General features: G+C 35.0%; 4 protein-coding genes across 4 annotated transcripts; 3 read left to right on the top strand and 1 right to left on the bottom strand.

Annotated features, from left to right (window-relative positions):
• Nucleotides 1-5,101: 5,101 nt before the first annotated feature.
• On the top strand, nt 5,102-10,162 carry LOC109179419 (long chain acyl-CoA synthetase 9, chloroplastic). The gene is made up of 12 exons (XM_019328916.1): nt 5,102-5,277; nt 5,910-6,366; nt 6,601-6,681; nt 6,794-7,063; nt 7,225-7,356; nt 7,662-7,835; nt 7,922-8,151; nt 8,270-8,387; nt 8,529-8,660; nt 8,755-8,889; nt 9,002-9,208; nt 9,789-10,162. Exons 2-12 carry the CDS (start codon nt 5,920-5,922, stop codon nt 9,957-9,959), a joined length of 2,097 nt encoding a protein of 698 aa, XP_019184461.1. The 5' UTR covers nt 5,102-5,277; nt 5,910-5,919; the 3' UTR covers nt 9,960-10,162.
• Nucleotides 10,163-15,835: 5,673 nt separating this feature from the next.
• Nucleotides 15,836-19,357, top strand: LOC109179420 (calcium-dependent protein kinase 11). The gene is made up of 7 exons (XM_019328917.1): nt 15,836-16,453; nt 16,569-16,712; nt 16,794-16,946; nt 17,050-17,165; nt 17,304-17,471; nt 17,781-18,005; nt 19,034-19,357. The coding sequence occupies exons 1-7, from the start codon at nt 15,898-15,900 to the stop codon at nt 19,163-19,165; spliced, it is 1,494 nt and encodes a 497-aa protein (XP_019184462.1). The 5' UTR covers nt 15,836-15,897; the 3' UTR covers nt 19,166-19,357.
• Nucleotides 19,358-20,272: 915 nt separating this feature from the next.
• Nucleotides 20,273-23,065, top strand: LOC109179423 (50S ribosomal protein L21, chloroplastic). The gene is made up of 5 exons (XM_019328921.1): nt 20,273-20,670; nt 21,876-21,956; nt 22,051-22,152; nt 22,518-22,592; nt 22,697-23,065. Exons 1-5 carry the CDS (start codon nt 20,350-20,352, stop codon nt 22,781-22,783), a joined length of 666 nt encoding a protein of 221 aa, XP_019184466.1. The 5' UTR covers nt 20,273-20,349; the 3' UTR covers nt 22,784-23,065.
• An 827-nt stretch (nt 23,066-23,892) lies between these two features.
• Nucleotides 23,893-26,036, bottom strand: LOC109179422 (uncharacterized membrane protein At4g09580-like). Its single transcript, XM_019328920.1, has 4 exons — nt 25,620-26,036; nt 24,737-25,007; nt 24,464-24,634; nt 23,893-24,290 (listed from the first exon to the last, which is right to left on the bottom strand). Exons 1-4 carry the CDS (start codon nt 25,886-25,888, stop codon nt 24,159-24,161), a joined length of 843 nt encoding a protein of 280 aa, XP_019184465.1. The 5' UTR covers nt 25,889-26,036; the 3' UTR covers nt 23,893-24,158.
• Nucleotides 26,037-26,129: the final 93 nt, after the last annotated feature.

Raw genomic sequence — 26,129 nt, 5'->3', positions numbered from 1 at the left:
ATTATGAATATATATCTTTATAATTATGAACATATAATTCAATAACTATGAACATAGAGTTCTGTAATTATGAATATAGAGTTCAATAATTATGAATATGAAGTTCAAAGATTATGAATATATAGCTTTATGATAATGAACTTATAGTTCAGTATTTATGAACATAGAACTGCAAGGTGGACATGGTTCCACAACCTATTAAAACCCAACATGTCAAATGTCTCTTATTTAAAAAAATCTTATCTTAATTGATTCTTAATTTTTTTTTATTAGGGGGTTTGGGAAAGATTAACCAAAAATGTATATGAGTTGTTTTAGTTTTTAGCAGTTTCGAGCAAATTGTTAAGTTATTAAATAATATTTTTGGTGTTTTGATAAAATATAAAATGTTAAACAGACGAATTTCTTAAAATTTTGACGAATTTTACAAATAATCAAATTACAACAACAACAACAACTACAACAACAACAATACTAATAATAATAATCCAAACAAAATTATATACAAAATAAAATTCAAATTAAAAACAAAAACAAAAACAAAAAAAACAAAAAAAAAAACAAAAAAAAAAAGACAAAGGGGAGTCACGGGCTCCCTTTGTAAATGATATTGAGATCATTTTTATCCCACATTGAAAATGTTTGAAAAGAGAGAGCTCATCTATATAAGAGGAGCAATGATCCCCTTACAAACATAATTTCTTGCCCATCAATGTGGGCAAGTATTGAGATGTCAAAAGGTTCTTATTTAAGAAGTCTCAACTTTATCTTCTTATTTTAGTTTTTATTTATTTATTTATTTATTACTTATTTATTTATTTATTTATTATTAATGGGGGTTGTGAAAGATTAACACAAAATTTATGTGTTGTATTAGTTTTTAGTCATTTGGAGCAAATTAATGAGTTACTATATAATTTTTTGGGGGTTTTGATTAAAGTTATAATGTTAAAATGACGAATTTGTTAAAATTTTGGCGAATTTATTAATAATCGAATTAAAAAAAAAATAAAAATAATAATATAATAATAGTAATCCAAATAAAACGATATACAAAATAAAACTAAAACTAAAATAAATAAGAAGAAAACAAAAGGGTGCCATGGACTCCCCTTTATAAATAATGTTGGATCATTTGATCCCACATTGGTAATGTTTAGAGAAGGAGCTCTTGAGCTCCTCTATATAAGAAGAGCAATGTTCCTTTTACAAGCATAATTGCTTGCCCATCAATGTGGGCAAGTATTGAGAAGTCCGAAGATTTTTTTCTTTTAGTACTATTGACCCGATAAATTATGCTGTGGAATTGTGTCCACCTTGCAAGGTAGACACGATTCCAAAATTATTCATATTTATGAATATATAGTTCAACAATTATGAACATATAGTTCTATAATTATGAACATAGTGTTGTGGGCATAATTATGAACATATAGTTATGTAATTATGAATATAGAGATTCAAAACTTATTTGTTAAGTAAATGTCAAATGAAAATTAAATAAAATCTATTAATTGGTAATATTATATATGATATTATATTTTATAATATAATATAATATAATTGATAATATTATTGTTCAAGTATAATAAAAATATTATTGTTCGAGTATAAAATAAAATTAAAATAATAACAATAACAACAACAACAACAATAATAATAATAATAATAATAATAATAATAATAATAATAATCCAAACAAAACTATATACAAAAAAAAAATTAAAATTTAAAAAAAAAAATAAGAAGAAGACAAATGTGGCTCCCCTTAGTAAATGATGCGAGATCATTTTGATCCCACATTGAAAATGTTTGGAAAGAGGAGCTCTTGATCTCGTCTATATAGCCATACAATTGCTTTCCCATCCATCTGGGCAAGTATTGTTAAGTCCAAAGGCTTTTTACAAATGAGAAGTTTAAAGGCTCTTAATTTTTTTTAGTACTATTGACCCGGCAAATTGTGTTGTGGAACTGTATCCATCTTGCAAGATAAACACGGTTGCAAAATTGTTCATAATTATGAATATATAGTTATACTATTATAATCATAGTGTTGTGAACATAATTTTGAACATATAGTTTAGTAATTATGAACATAGAGTTCTGTAATTGTAAATATAGAGTTCAATAATTATGAATATGAAGTTCAAAGATTATGAATATATAACTTTATAATAATGAACATATAGTTCAGTAATTATAACCATAGACTGTGTCCACCTTGCAAGGTGGACACAATTCCATAGCATAACTATTCGATTGACCCTGTTACATGTATACTTTCTCAACCTTTTGAAAATCTACGTGTCAAAATGCTTTTATTTAAGAAACCTTATCTTAATGGCTTCTTATTTTAGTTTTTTTTTTTTAAATTTTTTTTTTAATTTATTAGGGGGTTTAAGAAAGATTAACCCAAAACGTATATGAGTTGTTTTAGTTTTTAGCAGTTTGGATCAAATTGCTAAGTTATTAAATAATATTTTTGGTATTTTGATTAAATATAAAATGTTAAACAGATGGATTTCTTAAAATTTTGACGAATTTGTCAAATAATCAAATTAGAATAACAACAACAACAATAATAATAATATCAACAACAACAACAACAATAATAATAATAATATCAACAACAACAATAATAATAACAACAACAACAACAACAATAATAATAATAATAATAATAATCCAAAACAAAACTATATACAAAATAAAATTAAATTTTTTTTTTTAAAAAAAGAGTCACGGGCTCCCTTTGTAAATGATCTAGGATCATTTTGATCGCACATTAAAAATGTTTGAAAAGAGAGAGCAATGATCCTCTTACAAACATAATTGCTTGCCCATCAATGTGGACAAATATTGAGAGGTCAAAATGTTCTTATTTAAGAAGTTGTAACTTTGTCTTCTTATTTTAGTTTTTATTTATTTATTTATTATTATTATTATTTATTTATTATTTATTATTAGTGGTGGGTTATGAAAGATTAACCCAAAATGTATGTGTTGTATTAGTTTTTAGCAAGTTGGAGAAAATTACCAAGTTATTATATAATTTTTTTTGGTGTTTTGATAAAGTTAAAATGTTAAAATGACGAATTTGTTAAAATTTTGACGAATTGATCAATAATCAAATAATAATAATAATAATAATAATAATAATAATAATAATAATAATACAAACAAAAGAATATACAAAATAAAATTAAAAATAAAAATAATAAGAAGAAGACAAAAGGGAGTCACGGACTCCCTTTGTAAATGATGTTGGATCATTTTGATCCTATATTGAAAATGTTTGGAAAGAGGAGCTCTTGAACTCCTCTATATATTACTTCTCTTACAAACACAATTGTTTGATCATCCATGTGGGTAAGTATTGAGAAGTCCAAAGGCTATTATTATTATTATTATTATTATTTATTTTTTTTTTTTTAGTACTATTGACCTGAAAAATTATGCTGTGGAACCGTGTTCACCTTGCAAGGTAGACACGGTTCCAAAATTGTTCATAATTATGATTATATAGTTCAAAAATTATGAACATATGGTTCTATAATTATGAATATAGTGTTGTGAACATAATTATGAACTTATAGTTATGTAATTATGAATATATAGAGATTCAATAATTGTGAATGTGAAGTTCAAAAATTATGAATATATAATTTTATAATTATGAACATATAGTTCAATAATTATGAACATAGAGTTTTGTAATTGTGAATATAGAGTTCAATAATTATGATTACGAAGTTCAGAGATTATGAATATATAGTTTTATAATTATGAACATATAGTTCAGTAATTATGAAAATAGAATTGTGTCCACCTTGCAATGTGGACACGGTTTCACAACATAACTATTTATAAATAGTCAATGAAAATTAAAAATGAAACGGAAATATTAGGTAAAAATATCATTGCATCTATATTCTAATTGACTAATTGACTAAAAATAAAAAAGAAATATTGACTGAAAATGAATCTAATATTACTAATTGACTGAAATTATAAGAGGAAATGAATATTAATAATTGACTGCAAATAAAAAATGATCCATAATTGACTAAAAAAAAAAAAGAAATGGTCAGATCATTGCATTTTAATTAAAAATGGAATGGAAATTAAAAATTGGATGGAAATATTTCAATAATAATATTCTACATTATCAATAGTAAATGCATATTTTAAAAAATAGTAAAAGTAAATTAAAAATAGAACGGAAATATTTCAATAATAATATCTACATCATCAATTAAAAATGGAACGAAAATTATGTAAAAATATCACTGCATTTGATATTCTAATTGACTAATTGACTGAAAATATAAAATGATAACTAATTGAGATTCTACCATTATATATTTTCACCCAAGTAACCTGTCCTGTTGGATTGAAGGTGTTAGCTCTAGATGAAGATGAACAAGATTGTGTTGCCACTACCAATGTCGTCTAAAAAGAGGTTTCAATAATGTGTAAATATAATTGGTGATATTAAGTTTTTTTTTTTAAATGAAAAAATTGTTATATATCTAGACAAAAAAAATATCTTCCATACAAATGAATAAGGATAGCCATTCATTTCGAGCTGTTAGAGTACGAGCACATTTGCCTAATTTATGAAAATACTAAACAATGATAAATAAAATCTTTAAAGTTATAGCACCGCATGCGTACATCTAGACATTAGCTATTAATTTGAGCAATTATTTGCACAAATTCAAGAAATGATATCATCAAAATATATAAACGATCTAAACCATATCTTTAATTACACTATATAATATTTGATGTTTTAATTTAAATAATTATATATAAATTCATATATTATTAACAAATTCATTCCGTGCATCGCACGGGTGCAAATACTAGTTAAATCTAAAATCATTTGAAACCCTAATAAATCTTGTGGGCATCAAAGCTATTGTGGAGTTTTTGGGAATTTTGGACCACAATCAATTCATCCGAGAAGAAATTCCAGTCTAGCTTCATCCCTATTCCACGTGTATGATCCAAATAGAGAATTTAAGGTGGCGAAAAATACGAAATACAAAAATAATTTAAAATAATAAATTCTCACACTGCTCCTCTGACCTGAAACTCCCAAGTCTCCAACTTGAGTAGAGTCCTCGATTGCTCCGCAGTCCACCCCACAAAGACCCCAAAACTAACGCGTCCTCTTGCTTCTTTTCACCTCTTTAAGTTCTTGTAATGGGATTTTATTGAAACAAAACAAAAATTCTGTTTTCTCCTCCATTTTAAGAGCAGAATTTAAAGGTTTGTTCTTTTTCTTTGTTTTAATTCATTCGTACTCTCTCACCCTTTTAGCATTTTCATGATTTGGGGTTATCTTTCCCGTCTTGTCTTGTTTTGTGGCTCAAAACCGGGTTAATTATTGACTGTTATATGTAAAGTTTTGATCTTTGTCGATTTCTGTACCTAAAAAGAATTGATTTTGGAAAAAAAAAAAGAGGGAAAGAATGGTTTGTTCTTCTCTGAGTTTTTCTTTCTCTAATGAGCTCATATTTAGTATTGCCTTGTTTACAACGGAAATTATTGTTATGTATAAACTTCTGCAATAATGTCATTGTATATGCTCTCAAGAACTGGATGATTGTATGTAAACTTCTGACAGTGATTAAGTTATAGACTGGGAAGTACTGTAATTTTTGTCTACTGTCAATTCAATGATTGATCAAATTTAGTGCCTTTGCATATTAATGGTTCTTTACTTTCTCTCTAAATGAAAATAAAGTTTGTATTATGTTAGTTCCTTCTAAAAGATTGCATATTGATGTTCTGTCTTGTTTAGTGACTTTAGAATTATATTGTGTTTGAGCATATATGATTCTAATGATCATTCTACACTTTCTGAGATTCTGAGATAGTTATTTGCCTGCATTTTCTAGGGCCAACTAGATGGGAGCCTATATAGTTGGTGTCCTTGTTCCACTCGTAGTTACACTTTTGCTTCGAAACTCAAAGAATAGGAAAAAACGCGGTGTCCTTGTTGATGTGGGTGGGGAGCCTGGCTATGCTATTCGAAACTATCGGTATGCCACCCCTGTGGAAACAGCGTGGGAAGGTGTTACAACTCTCGCCGAGCTTTTTGAATATTCTTGCAAAAAGTATTGTGACAAGAAGTTACTCGGGACTCGGAGGCTTATTTCGAGAGAGATGGAGGCATCTTTGGATGGAAGGTCATTTGAGAAGCTTCACTTGGGTGATTATGAGTGGTTGAGTTATAGGGAAGCTTTTGAGCTCGTGTGCAACTTTTCGTCTGGATTAGTACATCTCGGGCATAAAAGAGAAGAGCGTGTAGCCATTTTTGCGGACACGTGTGGAGAATGGTTCGTTGCACTTCAGGTACATAATTTCCCGCGGGGAACGAGATATCCTTCCCTTCATTGCCAACCAAACTCATTTGACAACCTTTTATTCACGTGCACTACTTGTCATCTTATGTTGTTGTTTTTTATTTTATTTTATGAACAGATACTACATTGTAACAGAGTCAGTAGTCTCGAAAACAAAAATGTTGTTATTTTTTGATAGAATAGCTTGCGATTCACTGACAATGATATGATTTCTATGCATCAGGCTTGCTTTAGGCGCAATGTGACTGTGGTAACTATTTATGCATCTTTGGGGGAAGAAGCTCTCTGCTACTCTTTAAATGAGGTCTCTCTCTCTCGAGTTTTATGTGCTTTCAAAAGTATCATATGTTTCCATTTTTAGTCTGTTTGTGTTCTAGTGAATATTTCATTGTACAGCTCTTATTATATTTTTACAGACAGAAGTTACGACTGTGATTTGTGGGCAAAAAGAACTGAAGAAGCTCGTTGACATTAGTGGACAACTCGACACAGTAAAACGCGTAGTAGTCATGGAAAATGAAATTCAATCGAATGGATCAACTGCTATTGGGAACTCAAGCTGGACGATATCGTCCTTTTCTGATGTTGAGAAGCTTGGACGAGAAAATCCAGTTGAACCGGATTTACCTCTTGCTGCTGACGTTGCTGTGATAATGTATACAAGTGGAAGTACCGGTTTGCCTAAGGTTAGAAAGACTTTTGCTTGGCGGAGACGCTTTTACCCCTCCCATTTAAAATGGTGATGGGTGCTTTTGCACTTGCGGGTGGAGTTGTTAAACAAAGTTTTCGTTTTATAGGGAGTCTATTTTCATTTTATCACCGGCTAATACCACTTTGCTCGATACAGGGTGTGGTAATGACACACAGGAATGTTCTAGCAACAGCTTCTGCTGTTATTACAATTGTTCCGGATCTTGGAAGCAAGGATGTCTACTTAGCGTACCTTCCTCTCGCTCATATTTTAGAATTAGCCGCAGAGGTAATATGCAACCGACTATTTTTTTTTTTTTCGTCAAACCACGAGGTGTCCTGAGCAGGCCCTAACTGTAGGAGGCACCTTTAAGATCGTACCATACTCAGAATAATCCCCAATCCTGTTAGCACCGGGCTGACCCAATTAAGGGGCAAAGTGCTGGCCAGATTGGTTTTTTCATACGAGGGGGGTTCGAACTCCTGACCTCTCTTAAGGGATTTATCATAGACTAATTTGATTGCATGTTTTGCTCTTCCCGTGATCTATGGTCGGTTGGCCAAGTATTTGAACTAATTCCGACTGTACTGCAGAATTTTATACCCACAATTGGAGGTTCTATAGGATATGGTTCTCCTTTAACGCTTACTGATACTTCAAATAAGATAAAGAAGGGAACAAAAGGAGACGCTTCTTTGTTAAGGCCAACATTATTGGCTGCCGTCCCAGCCATTCTTGATCGTGTTCGAGATGGTGTGCGAAAGAAGGTATGTGAAATTTTCAAGGATACACATACAATATTTATATGACAATCATAACATTTTTAAGTGTAACAATACTGTAAAAACTTCAGGTAAATGCCAAGGGTGGCCTAGCAAAGAAATTGTTCGATTTGGCATATGCTCGTAGGCTGTCTGCAATCAAGGGCAGTTGGTTCGGAGCATGGGGTTTGGAGAGGCTCTTTTGGAACTTTCTCGTGTTCAGAAATGTCCGGGCAGTTTTAGGTGGACGTATTCGCTTTATATTATCGGGAGGGGCTCCTCTCTCGGGTGATACTCAACGATTCATCAATATATGTCTTGGGTTAGTGCTATTGCTGTTAAATTATTCTCTGTTATTTGCCTTATCTACTCAATTCTCGGCTACAAATAGATGCAACTATATTATCTTTTGATTCTTGCAATTTCGTTTCGATCTTCAGTGCCCCCATTGCTCAGGGTTACGGGCTCACCGAGACCTGTGCCGGTGGAAGTTTTAGTGAACATGATGATACATCAGTTGGCCGTGCTGGTGCTCCATTGCCGTGCTCGTATATTAAGGTAACACGGGAAGTTTTTTTTTTTTTTTTTTTTTTTTTTTTTTTTTTTTAACGTTCGTTTTGTAGTGGTTTCTTGTTTTTTCACATTCATCTAATATATTTGATTGTTTACAAACTAATTCATTCTTGTTTTGAATTTTAGTTGATCGATTGGCCTGAGGGTGGATATCGAATAACCGATTCACCGATGCCTCGGGGAGAGATTGTTATAGGGGGGCCAAATGTCACTATTGGGTATTTCAAAAACGAGGAGAAAACTAAGGAAGTCTACAAGGTAGTGTTTGCGGTCTTTTACAGAATTTGTCTTTTAACGCTAACTTTAAGACTGCTGGGAATGACGGGCTATGCTATTACTTTACTGGTTTAAGGTTGACGAGAGAGGCATGAGGTGGTTTTACACGGGTGACATAGGGCAGTTTCATGGCGATGGTTGCATTGAGATAATTGACCGTAAAAAGGATATCGTGAAACTTCAGCATGGAGAATATGTTTCTCTAGGCAAGGTGCAGTAATTTTACCTTATTTGAATCTGTAATATTGTTCGTGATGCCTTTGCCTCGGTTTTTTTTTTTTTTTTTTTTTTTTTTTTTTGGGTTCTGATGTTTTTCTACGTAGGTCGAGGCTGCGCTAGTTATTAGCCCCTATGTCGACAATATAATGGTGCATGCGGATCCCTTTCATAGTTACTGCGTTGCTCTAGTGGCAGCGGCACAGGCCGCGTTGGAGGACTGGGCCGCAGAACACGCAATCGAGTTTGTGGATTTTTCGGACTTGTGCGTTAAGGAAGAAACTATCAAGGAGGTGTATGCTTCACTCGTAAAGGTATTGTTGTTTTTGTGTGTGTATCTCGTGTTTTTTCAAGTAATGATTAAAGTTTTCTTTTGTGAAACTCGTACGTATTTGCATATGCAATCGCCCTTAGGACATTCCCGCATTATGTTATCTTCTTTTGTGAACTAAAACGTCATATCTTTCAATTAATATTGTCTTGATTCTTGAACTCTTGATAAGATAGAGTTCTACTACCTGGACTCCTTGATGTGGCGAGCACTGATAGGTTACTTTTTTTCATGTGGGTCCCAATACAAGTGTCTATATCAAGATTTTGTGTGTGGGAGTAAAAAATGGGGAGTACATGTAGTATTTCCTGATAAGATATATCTCTTTTGGTTACCAAACTCAATACCCCTTGGCAAATTATACTGTGGACAACCGATAAACGTTCATTCTTAGTATATTGAAGCCTGAAGGTTCATTTTTAGGCCGTATAAGTACACTAAAAATGAACCTTCAAATAATGAACATTCAGTATACTAAAAATGATCTTTCAATATACTAAAAATGAACATGTATACCGTACTAGAAGTTAACTTGTTCGTTTATTTCTTCCATCTTTTCATAGGCGGCGAAGGCTGCACGCCTGGAGAAGTTCGAGATACCTGCGAAGATAAAACTGCTCGCGGAACCGTGGACCCCGGAATCCGGGCTGGTTACTGCTGCTCTCAAGCTCAAGAGAGAAGTCATCAGGAAGACTTTCTCTGAGGATCTTGCCAAGCTATACTCATCATCCTGATTTTGAAGGCAACTTTTTTTTTTTTTTTTTTTTGGAGAAAAAGAGTGTATGGTTTAACTTCTCAGAGGTTTAAATAAGGCTTTGTACAACTAACACTAGAGCTGTTTGTGTATTTTACTATCCATGTCAATGTTTACTTCTTGGAGATGAAACCAAATCTTCTTTTTGTTAGTTAATTCTTAACATGTTTTATAGTTTTAAAAGGGAAAATCATATTTTTTGGTCCCTCAATTGTTACCGGTTATGCAATTCAGAATTTCATTAATATATATATATATATATATATATATATATATATATATATATATATATATATACTAGTATTTTCACCCGTGCGATGCACGGAATTGAATTGTTGTAATATATTAAGAATATTTAAATCGATATATAATTATTTAAGAGTTAATTTCACCGGAGGTCGTTTATCTTTCCTGACAATTCCAAATTTAATCCTAGACTATAGTTATTAATTATTACAATTTATTCTATGTTACAACTCTTACGTTAATATTCTTACTATTATTATTAACACTTAATTACTTTTAGATATTATTATTACCACTTATATTATTATTATTATTATTATTATTATTATTATTATTATATTATATTATTATTATTATTATTATTATTATTATTATTATATTATTATTATTATTATTATTATTATTATTAGTAGTTTCTTTTCAAGTACTGTTAGTATATAATGGTCGTGAGGCACAATAATAATATAACCATAATTAAATATTCTTGTATTGTATTCCGGAGTTAATGCCATTTTTGGTCCTAGACTTATTGAGGCATTGACACTTTTCATCCTCTATAATAAAAATTACCACTTAGTAGACACTGTTATTGGTCGTTGGACAGTTTTGATCCTCCGTCAATGAAGCCGTTTGTTGACCGTGAATTAGAAGGGCTCTTCTGTCTTTTTATGTCTTATTCTTCTAATCTTGTTTAGACTAGCGCTGTTGTGACTCCTGTGAGGCGAGATGGCGAGACTTGGCGGCTAAGTAGTAACCGTCGGTAGTGAGTAGCAGCGAGGTTCTTCTCCGGCGAGTTGTGGGTACGACGGCGAGCATACGAGGCAGTAACTCCTTCCGGCGACGGACCAGTAAGGCAGATCCGGCGGTGCAGCAACAGATCCGGCGAGGTTGGGGCCTTCACCGGTGGTTTTTGGTTCCGGTGAAGCATAGAGGGCAGCAGGTCGGCGAACCCTCCTATGGTAAATAGCAGTTGTAGTTGTAGATGGCGTGATGTAGAATTTGCACCTGTAAGTCCTCCCTTTCATATTGACCACAAATATCCTTCCCATCTCTCTCTCTCTCTCTGACCACAACTACTTGGTGCACAACCTCAAAAACTCTGTTATTCTACCTGAAATTCATTAAAGTTTCAAGCTGAAAATGTGGAATCCGCCACTTCCCAAAAATCGCATTGTCTGAGGTGTTGGAATGGCCGGTGTTGACTTCCTGGCTACTGTAGCTTCATTCCCCAACCCGGATGATAAAATTCGGAGCACCAGCTTTGAGGTTCAAGGAGGTGGTAACACTGGCAATGCTTTGATAAAACCTGGATGATAAAATTCGTCTTGGTTTTAATCCAAGGATCATATCTAAGGTTGCTGATGACTCGCATGCCGAAAGAATACTTGATGAGCTTGAAAGGGATGGTGTTGATACATCTTTTATGGTGGTGTCCAAAGGAGGAAACTCACCATTCACATATGTCATTGTTGACAACCAAAAAAAAAAACTCGCACGTGCATTTTCACTCCAGGATATCCACCCATGATATCTTAGGGTCTACATACCCAAATCAAAATTGTCTTCAGCGCTTGGAGTAAATATTGTCTACTTAGATGGAAGGCTGCATGAGACTGCTTTGATTGTAGTGCAGGAGGCAAAGAGTAGGGGCATACCTATTATAGTTGATGCAGAAAGGTTAAGGGAGGGGTTGGGTGATATTCCTGACTTTGCTAGTTATGTTGTATGCTCGACAAAATTTTCACAGGCATGGACTAACGCCCTTTCTATTCCAACTGCACTTGTTTTCATTATCTTGATATTGATATCAAATGTAAAATTCGTGATTGTTAGTCGGGTGAAGATGGTTTCTTAATGTTAGAAAGGACTGAAGCGGATAACCCCAGTTTGAAGAAATTGATGTAGCAGTGACCAATGGATGGAGAAATACAAGGATTAAAACATAAAAAGACAGAAAAACCCTTCTAATTCACGGTCAACAAACGGCGTCATTGACGGAAGATCAAAACTGTCCAACGATCAATAACAGTGGCTACTAAGTGGCAATTTTTATTATGGAGGATGAAAAGTGTAAATGCCCCAATAAGTCTAGGACAAAAAATGGCATTAACTCTTGTATTCCGTGAGTCACAATAATAATATAACAATAATTAATGTTCCTCAGCGGCAGTGTGGGAGCAACCTCTCAAAGTGAGGGGGGTTCCTTGTGCGCAGTGAGCACCGGTCTAGCCTCTATGATTAATGTTCAGTTGAGTCACCATGATTTACATCCTCCCACCGCTCTGTCGGGCCGGGGTGTGAGGGGCCCTTGGGGTTGGGGTTCAACCTTTTGGAAGAATATAACAATAATTAAATATTGTTCAATTCTATATTCTTCTAGGATTTCTATTACCATCATTAATTATTCCCAAATTTATCATAATTAAATAATTTGATCAATTATAAAGAAAGATTATTAAATAATGCACGGGACAATTGTTTAATTAAAAATTTTAAAAATTCATTAATAAAACATAAGGTTCTCATAGTTTTTTCTTAGAAACTCTTTAATAAAGTATTTTTTTTTTAGAAATTAGTGGGCCAAACCACCTACGGCAGTTTGCGGTGGATAGATCTCGAAAAAATACGCGATTTCAAAAAAACATTTGTCCAAAACGGACAATGGAGTCAAAAGTTATGCCTTGCCCGAACTTTTGACACTTTACAACTTAAAAAAATAAAAAAATTAAAGGCCGGTTCAGCCGGCGAGGCGGCCGCTGAGGAGGCCGATTCCGGCCTTCCTCGCCGCGGCCAGCGACACGATTTTTGCAACACTGATATATAAAATAGATATAGATTAGAATAGGAATAGTATTACACAATTTTATAATATTACAATAAAAATTTAACCCAGAATTATGGTAGAAATCAATATATTTTATTAGGAAGAGAGATTTTTTAGGAATTGGGCGGGAAGTTAAAATTTAATGATTTTGTTTTTATATATAGTATAGATTGTATTACACTATTTTATAATATTAGAATAGAATTTTAACGCAGAATTATTGTATGAATGGGAAAGTAGAAATCAATATATTTTATTAGGAAGAGAAATTTTTTAAGAATTGGGCGGGAAGTTAAGATTTCAGGATTTTGTTTTTATATATATAGTATAGATTGCATTACACTATTTTATAATATTAGAATTGAATTTTAACGCAGAATTATTGTACGAATGGAAAATTAGAAATCAATATATTTTATTAGGAAGAGAGATTTTTTAGGAATTGGGCGGGAAGTTAAAATTTAAGGATTTTGTTTTTATATATATAATATAGATAGATTGTATTACACTATTTTATAATATTAGAATAGAATTTTAACGCAGAATTATTGTACGAATGAGAAAGTAGAAATCAATATATTTTATTAGGAAGAGAGATTTTTTAGGAATTGGGCAGAAAGTTAAAGTTTAAGGATTTTGTTTTTATATATAGTATAGATTATTACCACTTATATTATTATAATTAGTTTCTTTTCAAGTTCTGTTAGTATATAATGGCCGTGAGGCACAATAATAATATAACAATAATTAAATATTCTTGTATTGTATTCCGTGAGTCACAATAATAATGTAACAATAATTAAATATTCTTCAATTCTATATTCTTCTAGGATTTCTATTACCATCATTAATTATTTCCTAATTTCCCATGATTAAATAATTTAACCAATTATAAAGAGAGATTATTAAATAATACACAGGACATTTTTTAATTAAAAAATTTAAAAATTCATTAATAAAACATTAAGATTCTGATAGTTTTTTCTTAGAAAGTATTTAATAAATCATTTTTTTAAAGAAATTAGTGGGCCAAAACCGCCAACTGCAGTTTGAAGTGGATAGATCTCAAAAAAATACGTGATTTCAAAAACACATTTGTCCAAAACGGTCAACCGAGTCAAAAGTTATACCTTGCCGAACTTTTGACACTTTACAACCTATAAAAAAAAATTAAAAAAAAAAAATTAATTGCTGGTTCAGCCAGCGAAGTAGCCGCGGAGGAGGCCGATTCCGGACTTTCTAGCCGCGGCCAGCGGCGCGATAAAAAAATTATTATTTATTATTAGGGGGGTTTGAAAAATACTAACCCAAAATGTATATGTGTTGTTTTTGTTTTTAACCCAGAATTTTTGTACGAATAGGAAAGTAGAAATCAATATATTTTATTAGGAAGAGAGATTTTTTAGGAATTGGCGGGAAGTTTTTTGAATGTTACTGGCCCTATTACATTGTAGTATCTGTTCATATACTTTCTGGCGGGAAGTTAAAATTGCTGGATTTCGTTTTTATATATAGTATAAATGTATAGATAGATAGATTACAATAGGAATTATATTAAAGTATTTTATAATATTAGAATAGAATTTTAACCCAGAATTTTTGTACGAATAAGAAAGTAGAAATAAATATATTTTAATAGGAAGAGAGATTTTTTAGGAATTGGGCGGGAAGTTAAAATTGCAGGATTTTGTTTATATATATATATATATATATATATATATAGAATTACATTCAGGTAAAAACACATCTTAAAATACAAACATGTGGACAATTTGACGCCGTTGGATGGTGGTATTGGACGGTCCTGATTTTTTCCTCCTACGCGCTGTGTGCATGTAAGTATGTTAATGTGTGCATGAGCTTTGATGGATGGTTGTGATTTTTCCTCCTACGCGCTGTGTGCATGTAAGTATGTTAATGTGTGCACGTGCTAATCCCAGAAATTGTTGGCAGTACGCCATGTGTGCATGTAAGTATGTCAATGTGTGCACGAGCTCAAGTTTGTATTTTAAGGGGAGTTTGTATTTTAAAGGGGTTTGTATTTGAATGCAACCCTATATATATATATATATATATATATATATATATATATATATATATATAAAACTAGTCTTTCATTCTAATTTTTGGTGATGAATGAAACTCACAGCCATTACTTGATGTTTTCATTAGTGTGTACTGGGAAACCTTGCTCTTGTGTAATAGTTCGCAAACCATACATGGGAGGTAAATTGCACAAGAAAAATTATGTGAGACATGCTTGACTAAGAAAGTGTTGACAAGAATTGAACTTATGATAGATCCTAATTTTCCTTTATAATTCAACCCATATACATCGTTCCGAATGAAAGTTTAACAACAAGGTACTTGAGGAACCAAATTAACAACGTTTCATTTTTTAAATTGATAATGGTCGACTAGATTGCATAACACGTAAGAATTGAAGGACCAGAATTATGATTTTTCATGTTTACCTTTCTAACAATTCAACTAAATTCGAGTAGTTTTTTTTTTTTTTTTTTTTTTTTTTTTTTAAGTATAAGAAAAGATTTTATTATTATTATTATTATTATTATTATTATTATTATTGTTATTATTATTATTATCACAAATTGAATCCAAATTCTTCACCAATCAACTGTCTGTCTCCTTTCCACCAATGAAGTGAAAAAAACAATTGGAAGCATGGAGAGTTTCTCTCAAAAGCAGAGAAAATTTCTCATCTCAAAACCAAGAAACATCAAACATTTTTCCAGTTCACAAAGAACATCACAGAAAATAAAAAAACAATGAAAAAAACTTGAAAAAAAAAAAAGATCAAAGAAGAGAATCAGATCATAGTTCCAAGATGACAGGAGGGAAATCAAAGATGAAGAAAACATCAACAAAGCCATCACTGAATGTGCTACCCTACCAAACCCCAAGGCTGAGGGACCATTATAACCTTGGGAGGAAGCTAGGCCAGGGGCAATTTGGGACAACATATCAATGCACAGAGAGAGCCACAGGGCTAGAATATGCCTGCAAAACAATCCCCAAAAGGAAGCTTTTGTGCAAGGAAGATTACGAGGATGTTTGGAGGGAAATTCAGATAATGCACCACTTGTCTGAGCACCCAAACGTTGTCAGGATCAAAGGCACCTATGAGGACAATGTGTTTGTCCACCTAGTCATGGAGCTTTGTAAAGGCGGGGAGCTCTTCGACAGGATCGTTGCCAAGGGCCATTACAGCGAGAGGAAAGCCGCCCAGCTCATGAAAACCATTGCAGGAGTCGTCGAGGCCTGCCACTCACTCGGTGTCATGCACCGGGACCTCAAGCCCGAAAACTTCCTCTTCGATTCCCCTGACGAGGAGGCCAAGCTTAAGTCCACCGACTTCGGCTTGTCTGTCTTCTTCAAGCCCGGTTTTCTTCTTTTCTTGGTTTTTTTGTTAAGAGTCTCACATTGATAAAATAAGAGAGAACATATGAGTTTATAAGGTCATGAGTTAGACTAGCTAATTGGTTCTGCAATTTTCAGGACAGTATATGTCTGATGTGGTAGGAAGTCCCTATTATGTTGCACCAGAAGTGCTACAAAAACATTATGGGACCGAGGTTGATGTGTGGAGTGCTGGTGTTATTCTCTACATCTTATTGTCCGGGGTGCCTCCATACTGGGCAGGTAAATTTTTTTTTTTTTTTTTTCGAGTAACGCCACGAAAATGGGTTCTTGAAACGAAATTTTTCTGCTTGATTGCTGCAGAAACGGATAATGGGATCTTCAGGCAGATTATGAAAGGCAAATTAGACCTGGAATCTGATCCCTGGCCTTCGATTTCGGACAGTGGGAAGGACTTGATAAAGAAGATGCTCCACCGAGACCCCAAGAAGCGAATCACAGCTCATGAAGTCTTGAGTAAGTCACATTTGTGCTATCAAGCTAGCAGAAATTAAGGATTAGTGTGACAGAACAGAACATATGTCATCCTAAGTTGTTGTGCTGTTTTTTTTGGTGTCAGGCCATCCATGGATTGTGGATGACACAGTTGCACCAGACAGGCCTTTGGGCTCAGCGGTCTTGTCGCGCCTAAAACAGTTCTCCGCTATGAACAAACTTAAGAAAATGGCACTACGCGTATGTCATTTTCATTGATTCTGAGACAATAATGATGCCTTAATTGAAGCATGTGTTTCATCTCAACTAAAAGTTTAAGCGGATAGTTGGACTGCATATTTATGTTTATATATTATCTTGGCCACAATGCACACACAGGTCATAGCAGAGCGATTATCGGAAGAAGAGATAGGCGGGCTAAGGCAGCTATTCAAAATGATTGACACAGATGGCAGTGGAAACATCACATATGAGGAACTCAAACAAGGCTTGAAAAAAGTAGGATCCGAGCTGACAGAGGCTGACATTCAGGCTCTGATGCATGCGGTACGCCCTACCCGAATCCTTAATTTCTCCAAATGATTCTTTGGGGTGACAAGGGAAACCCACAGCCACTATTTGAGAGTGTGCATTGGGTAAACCAGCCTATGTTGCCCATAGCTGATCAGATCAAACCAAGAAGGCTGGGATTAGAACTGGTGACCTTGTTGGGGTTACCCCATTGATTGTTTCTTTCTAGCTCATCTGTCATATGTAACATAAGTACATAGTATCTGTCATATGTAACACAAGAACATGGTATGTGTGATTTGTGACACAACTCACATATGTTACTAACATGGCTAAGGTTATCAGGCTGACATTGACAACAGTGGCACTATTGACTATGGTGAGTTTCTTGCTGCAACTTTGCACATGAACAAGATGGAGAGGGAGGAGAATTTGCTGGCTGCATTCTCCTACTTTGACAAGGATGGCAGCGGTTATATAACGGTGGACGAGCTTCAACATGCCTGCAAGGAATTTGGATTGGGAGATGCTCAGTTGGAGGACACTATTAGAGAGATCGATATAGACAATGTAAGTATTTTTTTTTTTTTGGTGAACAGGGAAACTTACAACTAAACCCCGCCTTGTAACCCTGTCTGCAAAGAAAAACAAGGAGGTAAGTCAGTCTAGGTAGCCTATGCTGACCAACTATATTGCCCATAGCTAATCGCCTCAAACCAAGAAGGGCAATAAGCCGTTTTCGCTAGGAGTCGAACTTGTAACCTTATAGTTACCAAGTCAACAACCTGAACAACTTGACTAGGTTACCCCATGTAAGCCCCTCCTTGTGACCAAGGTAAACTCTGCATTGTGACTCTAGCCGACAAAGGTCCATAAGGAGGTAAACCAACCTATATTACTTATAGCTGATAGCTAGGTTGCCCATAGACACATGGGAGGAGACTATTAGAGAGATTGATGTAGACAATGTAAGCATCTTTTTCTTTTTTTTGGGTGAATATGGAAACTCACAACCACTACTTGAGGGTGTGCACTAAGTAAACCCTGTCTTATAACTCTATCGGCAAATGACAACAAGGAGGTAAGCCAACCTAGATTGCCTATGCTGACCAACTATGTTGCTCATAGCTAATCGCCTCAAACCAAGAAGGGCAATATGCCGTATGCCGTTTCTGTTGGGAGTCGAACTTGTAACCTTGTAGTTACCAAGTCAATAACATGAGCAACTTGGCTAGGTTACCCCATGTAAGTCCCTCTTTGTGACCTAGGTAAATCCCACCTTGTGACCCTAGCCGACAAAGGTCCATATTACTTATAGTTGACCAGCTAGGTTGTCTATAGCTAACCGCCTCAAATTAAGAATGACAATAGACCGCTCCAACTAGAATCAAACTTGTAACCTTGTGGTTACTAAATTAACAACCTGATCAACTTATCTGGGATTGCCCCATGTAAGCATCTTTCTGTACTGCACTCTTTTGCCATTGTATTCATAGTTGTTCTCATTACATCACTACAAGTGCATGGATTTTACTTCTGGAAAACACTTTTTACCCTTCTATCTTGAGAGATGAATGTGACTATGGTTGTGTGTATAGGATGGGCGTATAGACTATGGGGAGTTTGCCACAATGATGAGGAAGGGCAATGTAGGAATTGCAGCCAGAAGTATGAGAGGCAACTTGAATTTCAACTTGGCAGATGCATTTGGATCAAATGCTCCAAAATGAAGATCATTAGAAGGATGATTTTAGGTGAAAATTCCGTGGTGTCTATATGTATCAAACACCGTGAATATGTTATGTATCATTTGTTAGAATACGTGACTATACAATAAAAGAAATACACTATCACGATTCAGAATATTTTGTATTTTTGTACTTTTGTACTACACAATACTATTAACAAAAATTTTACAATAATGTGTGTTTTGTAAAATTAATACTTTATACTTTGAAAGTTATACTCTCACCGAATTTATTTCTATTAAAACATAATGTACAACTTTGTAAAGCACACGACATTGCAAGTAAGTTGTTAATGCAGTTAAACGATTGAAGAAAGTTCAACTCTTGTATGTGTATTCAACGTAGGCTAAAGCATTCACCGTGTTCATATAAGAGTTTGGATTATTCTTGATAAGGAATATACGCACTCTATACGCCCATGCTCTCGTTTTGTAGTTGGGTCGGGGTTAAACGGTTTGGGTATGGTCAAAAAGTCACGGGTTAGCTCTTGGGCCTATATAAAGGGCCCTAGCCCTTCATGCCGGGGGGGGGGGGGGGGGGTGAGTGCTCTCCCTTTCTACTACACACACATTCACTCTCTCTACACTTACACAATTCCTCTTGACTCTATGGAGAATACATTATATTGAATAAAATAAAGAGATTTCTTAGACTAATTTCTGGTTTCTTCTTTTTAGATTCATACAAACTCTATACAATTTATTCTACAATTTGTACTATCAAAATTCAAAATACATATACGATGTAGAAGCAAGTATGTAGTTCTATCAAGTCTTATAGCAGTTGAATACCACATACTATATGCGGGAAAAAAAATTGTGCCGCCCTCGAGCATTCAATTGTTGCCACGTAGAAATGTACATTTTAGTGTTGGATCTTGAAACTAGATTGAATCAATTTATCTCCTCATGAGCCTATGTTACAGGTTAGCTAGATTGGATTATTTGGGTCCATGATATAGTCCAACAATATCGGGAAACTTAGGTTACAAAAATATATTAAAAAACAAATTGTGCTATTTTGTTTTTCTTTTTTACTTAATTATTGAAAACAAAAACCTTCCCTTTGGGCAATGTTGTCATTTCGCTAAGAGCAAACAGATAGGATAAGTCGATGTTTGGCACAAAGAGCTAACAGAGACGCAAAAAGCTCTTCTCTGTTCTGCAATGGCGAGCGTTTCCCTCTACTCATCTCCTTCTTCTCTCTCAGCGGCCATAGCCCAGAAGCAAAGACCGAACCTTTCTCTCTCTAGGCCCAACCCCAATGTCCCATTTCTCTCTCACTCTCTCTCTTCCCTCAGGCTCAGCTCCTCCCCCAAACCGCTGTCTACATCCCCTTTTGTCGCCAAATTCTCAGATTCCGGGTCTTCGGTGGCTGAAGCCGAGCCCGAGTCTCCGGTATTCGAATCTGAACTCCAAACGGAAACAATAGTCTCCGACCCGCTGGCGCTGGAACCCAAGAGGGACGAAATATTTGCTGTTGTTATGGTGTGTTGTTGCATCCTCAATTCTTCATAGTATACCTACATTTTATCAAATTGTGCTTATGTTTATGTGTGTCTGTTGTTTATCTGTGTGCATTGTGTTGAATTCACTCTTTATTGGAGTAATCTTGATTGGCAGTAATTACAAATTTACAATATTCATGGATGAGAAGTTTGCTAGAGCTCAGTGTCATTCTTTCTTCTAGCTGTGTACTCGAGTTCTTTGTGTCCTTGAAGGATTGTAGGAATAGAAAATGGTGATTGAGAAGTAAAAAAGAACAAGAATTCTGTTGTTGGTTGATGAGGAAGTGCTATAACTTGGTGAATGATGGAGGATAGAATTCTTGGGGCACCTTTGCCTTTGAACTAGTGGGAGATTTTAGCTTTATTGTTGTAAGTATTGTTGGAAAAAACACCCAAATTGGTTGGGAAGTTGGCTTGGTGACGATAAGGTTCCAAGTTCGACTTCTTGTGGGGAGTTGTATATTGGCCTAATTGGTAGTGGCCAAGATTTGTTTAGATAATATATTGCCATTATTGCTTGGCTTCTAGTATTTAAGCTGGGCATTCTTGAGTTTTAGACATCAAACAGAAATTGTCTGATCTCTTTCTTGTCCCTTTTTCACTTTGAGAATGTTGTGTAAGTTCCAATCACTGCTTCGGGTGCACGGAGACCAGAATTGCTGTGTTAATCTTGGGGGGCGACGCCCCCTGCATTGGTAGTGGTGAATTCACTTCTATATTGTTGGGGAAATAAGGCTGATAATGTGAAAATAAAGGAATGTTGTGCCGTGTGGAATAACTCACTATAATGCTGGCGTACACTTAGGGGATACCAAACTTTCAAGAATGGTGAAACTTGTCAAGGTTATGTATTATAAGTGGTTTTTTTTTACTGCATTGGTGTCAAACTGATTGATATATACTTCTCCGGATCTTTTTGGTACTTGGAATTCTGTCTTTGCAAAAGGTGGGTGGTTGATAGGTTTGCAATCCCCACCGATTTGATGGCATCTTTGATACTTTTGGAGTTTTTTTAGGTTCCATAGAGCTCGAATTTCCATGATGTAAAAAAATTTGCTCAATATATTTCCAGTGGTTTGAATTAGTACGTCTTTTTGAAGTTGAAAACTAAGGTGTTGTTCAATATGATTATACTGACTTTTAGACTGAATTGTTAGTTTTGGGATTATTTTTTTTATCGAGTAGGTTGGATCTCGTCAATATATTGTCTTTCCTGGACGGTACCTCTATACCCAGCGGCTAAAGGGTGCAAATGTCAATGACAAAGTGAGAATTGTTCGTTTTCTTATTTTGCTGATCAAAACGCTCCCGAGCTTATGAATTTTTTATTTGAAATCTGAACGCTTTAATCCCGTTGCAGATCATTCTAAACAAAGTATTACTGGTAGGAAGCAGAACAAGCACTTGGATTGGAAAACCCGTGGTAACTAATGCAGCAGTTCATGCTGTGGTTGAAGAGCAGGTTTGGCATCAATCTCGTTGTTATCTTTTTGATATCAGACCACGAGGTGTCCTGAGCAGGCCCTAACTGTAAAAGGCACCTTTAAGCCCATACCATACTCGAACTAATCTCTGTTCGCACCGGGCCGGCCCAATTACTCGGACTAATCCCTGTTCGCACCGGGCCGGCCCAATTCAGGGGCAAAGTGTTGGCCAGATTGATTTTTTCATATGAGAGGGGGTTCGAACTCCCAACCTCTCTTAAGGGACGAGAGTGCATGGCCACTCACGCCAACCAAGCTGGTTAATCTCGTTGTTATCTTCATACTACTATTGCCGGATATTTATGTTTATCCACTAATGTCTCAACGCTATCTTTTCACGTAGTTATTGGACGATAAAGTCATTGTATTCAAGTACAAGAAGAAGAAGAACTACAAAAGGAAAATCGGTCATCGACAGGTATGACAGGGCTCTTTTTTCTCGACATCTTGATAAGCCATTCGAGTAAAGGTTACAAACTAGTCTAGTTGGTCTCTTCATGATGCGATTTTTGAACTATGCAGCCAATTACACGGATAAGAATCTTGGGTATCACAGGATACGAAGACTATCCCGCTTCCACACTTCCGGATAGTGAAACTACCCAATAACTTGTAAACCGCTGTTTCCTCAAGACATGTTTTGTTCGGTTCTTTGAGAACGTATGTAGTTTCATAGATTGCTGTTTCCCTGATTTCTTGTATGTTGTCTCTATTTCTTTGCTCATATGAAGGTAGAGAGTATTGTAGATTCTTTTCAACTTTCAAGAGTAGTGCTACAATGCTCATACATTAAAGGGTTACTGTTTTGTGCTATTGTTGCAGTATGGCTTCTCATGTATATGATTAATGCTACAATCAAATTTTTAAGTTCTGATTGACATTATTGACTCCCATTTGTGTCCTTTGTCTCTGCATATACTTTATTGATGAGTTTTGGTCAACTTAGGTTACTGGAAATAATATTTCTTTAGTTTATGGGAAAGTTTATTGATGTGTTTTGCTCAACTTAGGTTACTAGGAAATAATATTTCTTTGGTTTATGGGAAAGTTTATAGCCGCTACTCAAATGTGAGTTTCAGGTGAAGTTTGCCTTGTGATCCTAGCCAACAAAGGATCACAATTCACTAGGAAATTGTTGTGTATGTTTCATATGTATTGGAATATGATAGGTGTTGGACAAATTGACTAACATCTATCTAGGTTACGTTTTTCCTTTGTAGTCATAATGTGGCCTCTGTTGGGTACAATGCAGAGGTAATTTTATACATGTACCATGTTTAAAGATGCATATAAATAGGTTGATTGTATAAAAGAATAGCTTCGCTTCTGTAGGTACATTGTTGAATCAAAATTTTGTCTTTCTTTATTATCGATTCTTTTTCATGTTAATTTAACAGAGATAAATCAACATAAGTTACCTATAGTTGATTGCCTCAAACCATGGTGAAGAATCGTGCCTAATTATATCAATTTTGTGAACTATATTCTATCATTTATAATTGGAAAAAATGGTTAAATAAACCCTTAAACTTTACTCTCATTTATAATTAGGAAAAATAGTCAAATAGACCTTTAAATTTTACTCAAAAGTGCAATTAGGCCCTTGAACTTTAAAAAGTGTAATTAAAAACTCGAACTGATAGAAAACCAGACAATTAATAGCTATGTATCTAGGAAGTTAAAGATCACACAAGATTGTAGAAATCCAGACAACCTTTTTAAGCATTCCATCATTCATTTTGGAAACTACTATACAAAATGCATTATTAAGCCAAGCTAAACAGTACAATTATATCACAACACATTTAGCTTATACACATGATATTACAACAATCAAACTCCTAGGTTGTTCAAGTCACCAAAATCACCTGTTACAAAGTTAAACATACGTTTCTTCTTTTCTTTCTCCTAATGGTTAAAATTAATCTTAAATCTCTTCTTCTGCAGAGGATCAGATGCACTAAGTGACAGTTTCTCGACAGTTCTATTCGTATATACGCTTCCTCTTCAAAAGGGTCGGAAATATAATGACACAACCGATGAGGAAAAGAATCGACAAGGTCTTGAAATCGTATAGATCTTTTACCGACTGCAAATCCCCAAGGGCAAGCCCAGCCTGATTATATACACGAACGAAAACAGCAGGAACAACAACTATGAGATTCATACGAGATACAAAAGAACAAACTTTAGAAATATGATAATTTTGTAAGTTCATAAAACATCCTTAATCTCTTACGGTCACAACCCTAATGAAAACGAGACAACCAGAAGTTGGAAAAGACTTACCCGGACAGTAATGTAGGCGGCGGGAATGAGTCCAATTACGGTGGCCAGAAAGAAAACGTGGAAGGGTATATCCACAATCGGAGACGCCAAATTGATAAAAAGGTTTGGCAAGGTCGGAGTTACCCTCAAAAAGAGCATGTAGTTGAGTAACGTATCCCTACGCTTTCCAATCTACAATCACAATATCTCACGTCAATACGTTCCAAAAATCCAGAGAACGAAACCAGTAAACAACGAAGTACACGTTAGCACAAATCTCGTATTTTCACCTACCTCTGCTTGGAAAAATCTCAACTTTTCGGGCCATAGCCAATTAACTATAGGCCGGCCAATTAATCTCGACAGAAAATAGCAGGACGAGGCCCCGGCTGTTGCATTGAAGATAACCAAGAAAACCCCTTTAGGAACGCCAAAAAGCGCTCCGGCTAGTAAGGACATGAAAATTGTCCCGGGAATCATAAACGTCTGCATGAATATATACGTCGAGCAGTAACCCGTAATGAATCTTGCAGGGTAAACCTCGGCATATGTCACTAGGTGGTCTCTGAAAAAACAGTTATAAGAACATAACATAAGAAATAACAAAGAACAGTTCTAACAGTTCTAAAAGAGTTAATTCCAGCAATGGTCCTCCGACTATATTGATTTTTCAAAATTAGTCCCCGACTTTTAATTTGAACAATTTACATCCCTTGACTTCCAATTTCTTTCCCCAATTGAGGTCCTTTCGTCAGATTACGGTAAAATGGACTTTAAATGAAAGGGTAAAGTAGTCATTTCATCTGCCTAATGTATAATTCTTTGGTATTTTCTTCCTTGTATAGGCGACTTTGGGCATCAGATTCACTTAATTGCTTAATCCCTAATGGAATTTCGTTCTTCGAGCATACGAGCATACCAGAGACGAAGAATTATACATTAAGCACATGAAATGACTACTTTACCCTTTCATTTAAACTCCAATCTAACAAAAAGACCTCAATTGGAAAGAAATTGAAAGTTATAAGAACATAACATAAGAAATAACAAAGAACAGTTCAAAGAGTTCAATCAGTTCTAAAAGAATGAAAAATCTAACACCTTTTTTGACCATAAATAAATATAAGCAAATCAAAGCATGAGAGAAAGTGAAAATAAAATGAACTGAAAGAAGTACTTGAGCAATCGGAGATCGGCGGCTGTGCGTGGCAGCTTGAGTTTCCCATTACCGGCGGCCGGCATTGCCAAGTAGATGCAGAACAATCCGGTGGAGCAGACACCGAAAACGCCGAGCGCCGCCGCGAATTCCCAGCGGCTGAGGGGAAACTTGGCTTCCTTGAACCGCTTGCCCGACGGCGAGACCTCGCCGGAGCCGGCGTCCAGGCTCTTCTCCTCATCTCTCCCCAATCGCCCCGTGTCCACCATCAGAACCCTCGGCGCCGCCATTTACAACCCCGATGCCGATCTCGATGATATGGGCGCAATAAACGCCCTAACCTTCACTCATTTGTGCCGGGTCGTTGATCCGATGGAGAATTCTAGAATTCTACGCCTCCTGAATTCCAATTCAGCCCCGCACATACAGATACAGATCCTTAATAAAGAAGATTGAATCTTTGAGGGAAAAAAGGAGATTTGGGAGCTACAAAAATAAGAAATTTGAGGTGAAAAACAACAATTTCTTGGA

Source organism: Ipomoea nil, unplaced genomic scaffold (genome assembly GCF_001879475.1).
Source record: "Ipomoea nil cultivar Tokyo-kokei standard unplaced genomic scaffold, Asagao_1.1 scaffold0900, whole genome shotgun sequence".
NCBI lineage: Eukaryota > Viridiplantae > Streptophyta > Magnoliopsida > Solanales > Convolvulaceae > Ipomoea > Ipomoea nil.
The sequence above is the reverse complement of the archived record's forward strand: the minus strand, read 5'-3'. Positions and strand labels throughout refer to the sequence as shown.

Excerpts from the sequence above, each read along its gene's own strand:
- LOC109179422 (XM_019328920.1), bottom strand. The coding sequence starts at position 25,888 with ATGGCGGCGCCGAGGGTTCTGATGGTGGACACGGGGCGATTGGGGAGA. Across the intron at positions 25,008-25,619 it reads GCCGATCTCCGATTGCTCAA|AGACCACCTAGTGACATATG; the intron begins GTACTTCTTTCA and ends CTGTTTTTTCAG. Across the intron at positions 24,291-24,463 it reads CCGCCTACATTACTGTCCGG|GCTGGGCTTGCCCTTGGGGA; the intron begins GTAAGTCTTTTC and ends GTATATAATCAG.
- LOC109179420 (XM_019328917.1), top strand. The coding sequence starts at position 15,898 with ATGACAGGAGGGAAATCAAAGATGAAGAAAACATCAACAAAGCCATCA. Across the intron at positions 16,713-16,793 it reads GGTGCCTCCATACTGGGCAG|AAACGGATAATGGGATCTTC; the intron begins GTAAATTTTTTT and ends TGATTGCTGCAG. Across the intron at positions 16,947-17,049 it reads CACAGCTCATGAAGTCTTGA|GCCATCCATGGATTGTGGAT; the intron begins GTAAGTCACATT and ends TTTTGGTGTCAG.
- LOC109179419 (XM_019328916.1), top strand. The coding sequence starts at position 5,920 with ATGGGAGCCTATATAGTTGGTGTCCTTGTTCCACTCGTAGTTACACTT. Across the intron at positions 6,367-6,600 it reads AATGGTTCGTTGCACTTCAG|GCTTGCTTTAGGCGCAATGT; the intron begins GTACATAATTTC and ends TCTATGCATCAG. Across the intron at positions 7,357-7,661 it reads TTTTAGAATTAGCCGCAGAG|AATTTTATACCCACAATTGG; the intron begins GTAATATGCAAC and ends ACTGTACTGCAG.
- LOC109179423 (XM_019328921.1), top strand. The coding sequence starts at position 20,350 with ATGGCGAGCGTTTCCCTCTACTCATCTCCTTCTTCTCTCTCAGCGGCC. Across the intron at positions 20,671-21,875 it reads AAATATTTGCTGTTGTTATG|GTTGGATCTCGTCAATATAT; the intron begins GTGTGTTGTTGC and ends TTTATCGAGTAG. Across the intron at positions 21,957-22,050 it reads GTGCAAATGTCAATGACAAA|ATCATTCTAAACAAAGTATT; the intron begins GTGAGAATTGTT and ends ATCCCGTTGCAG.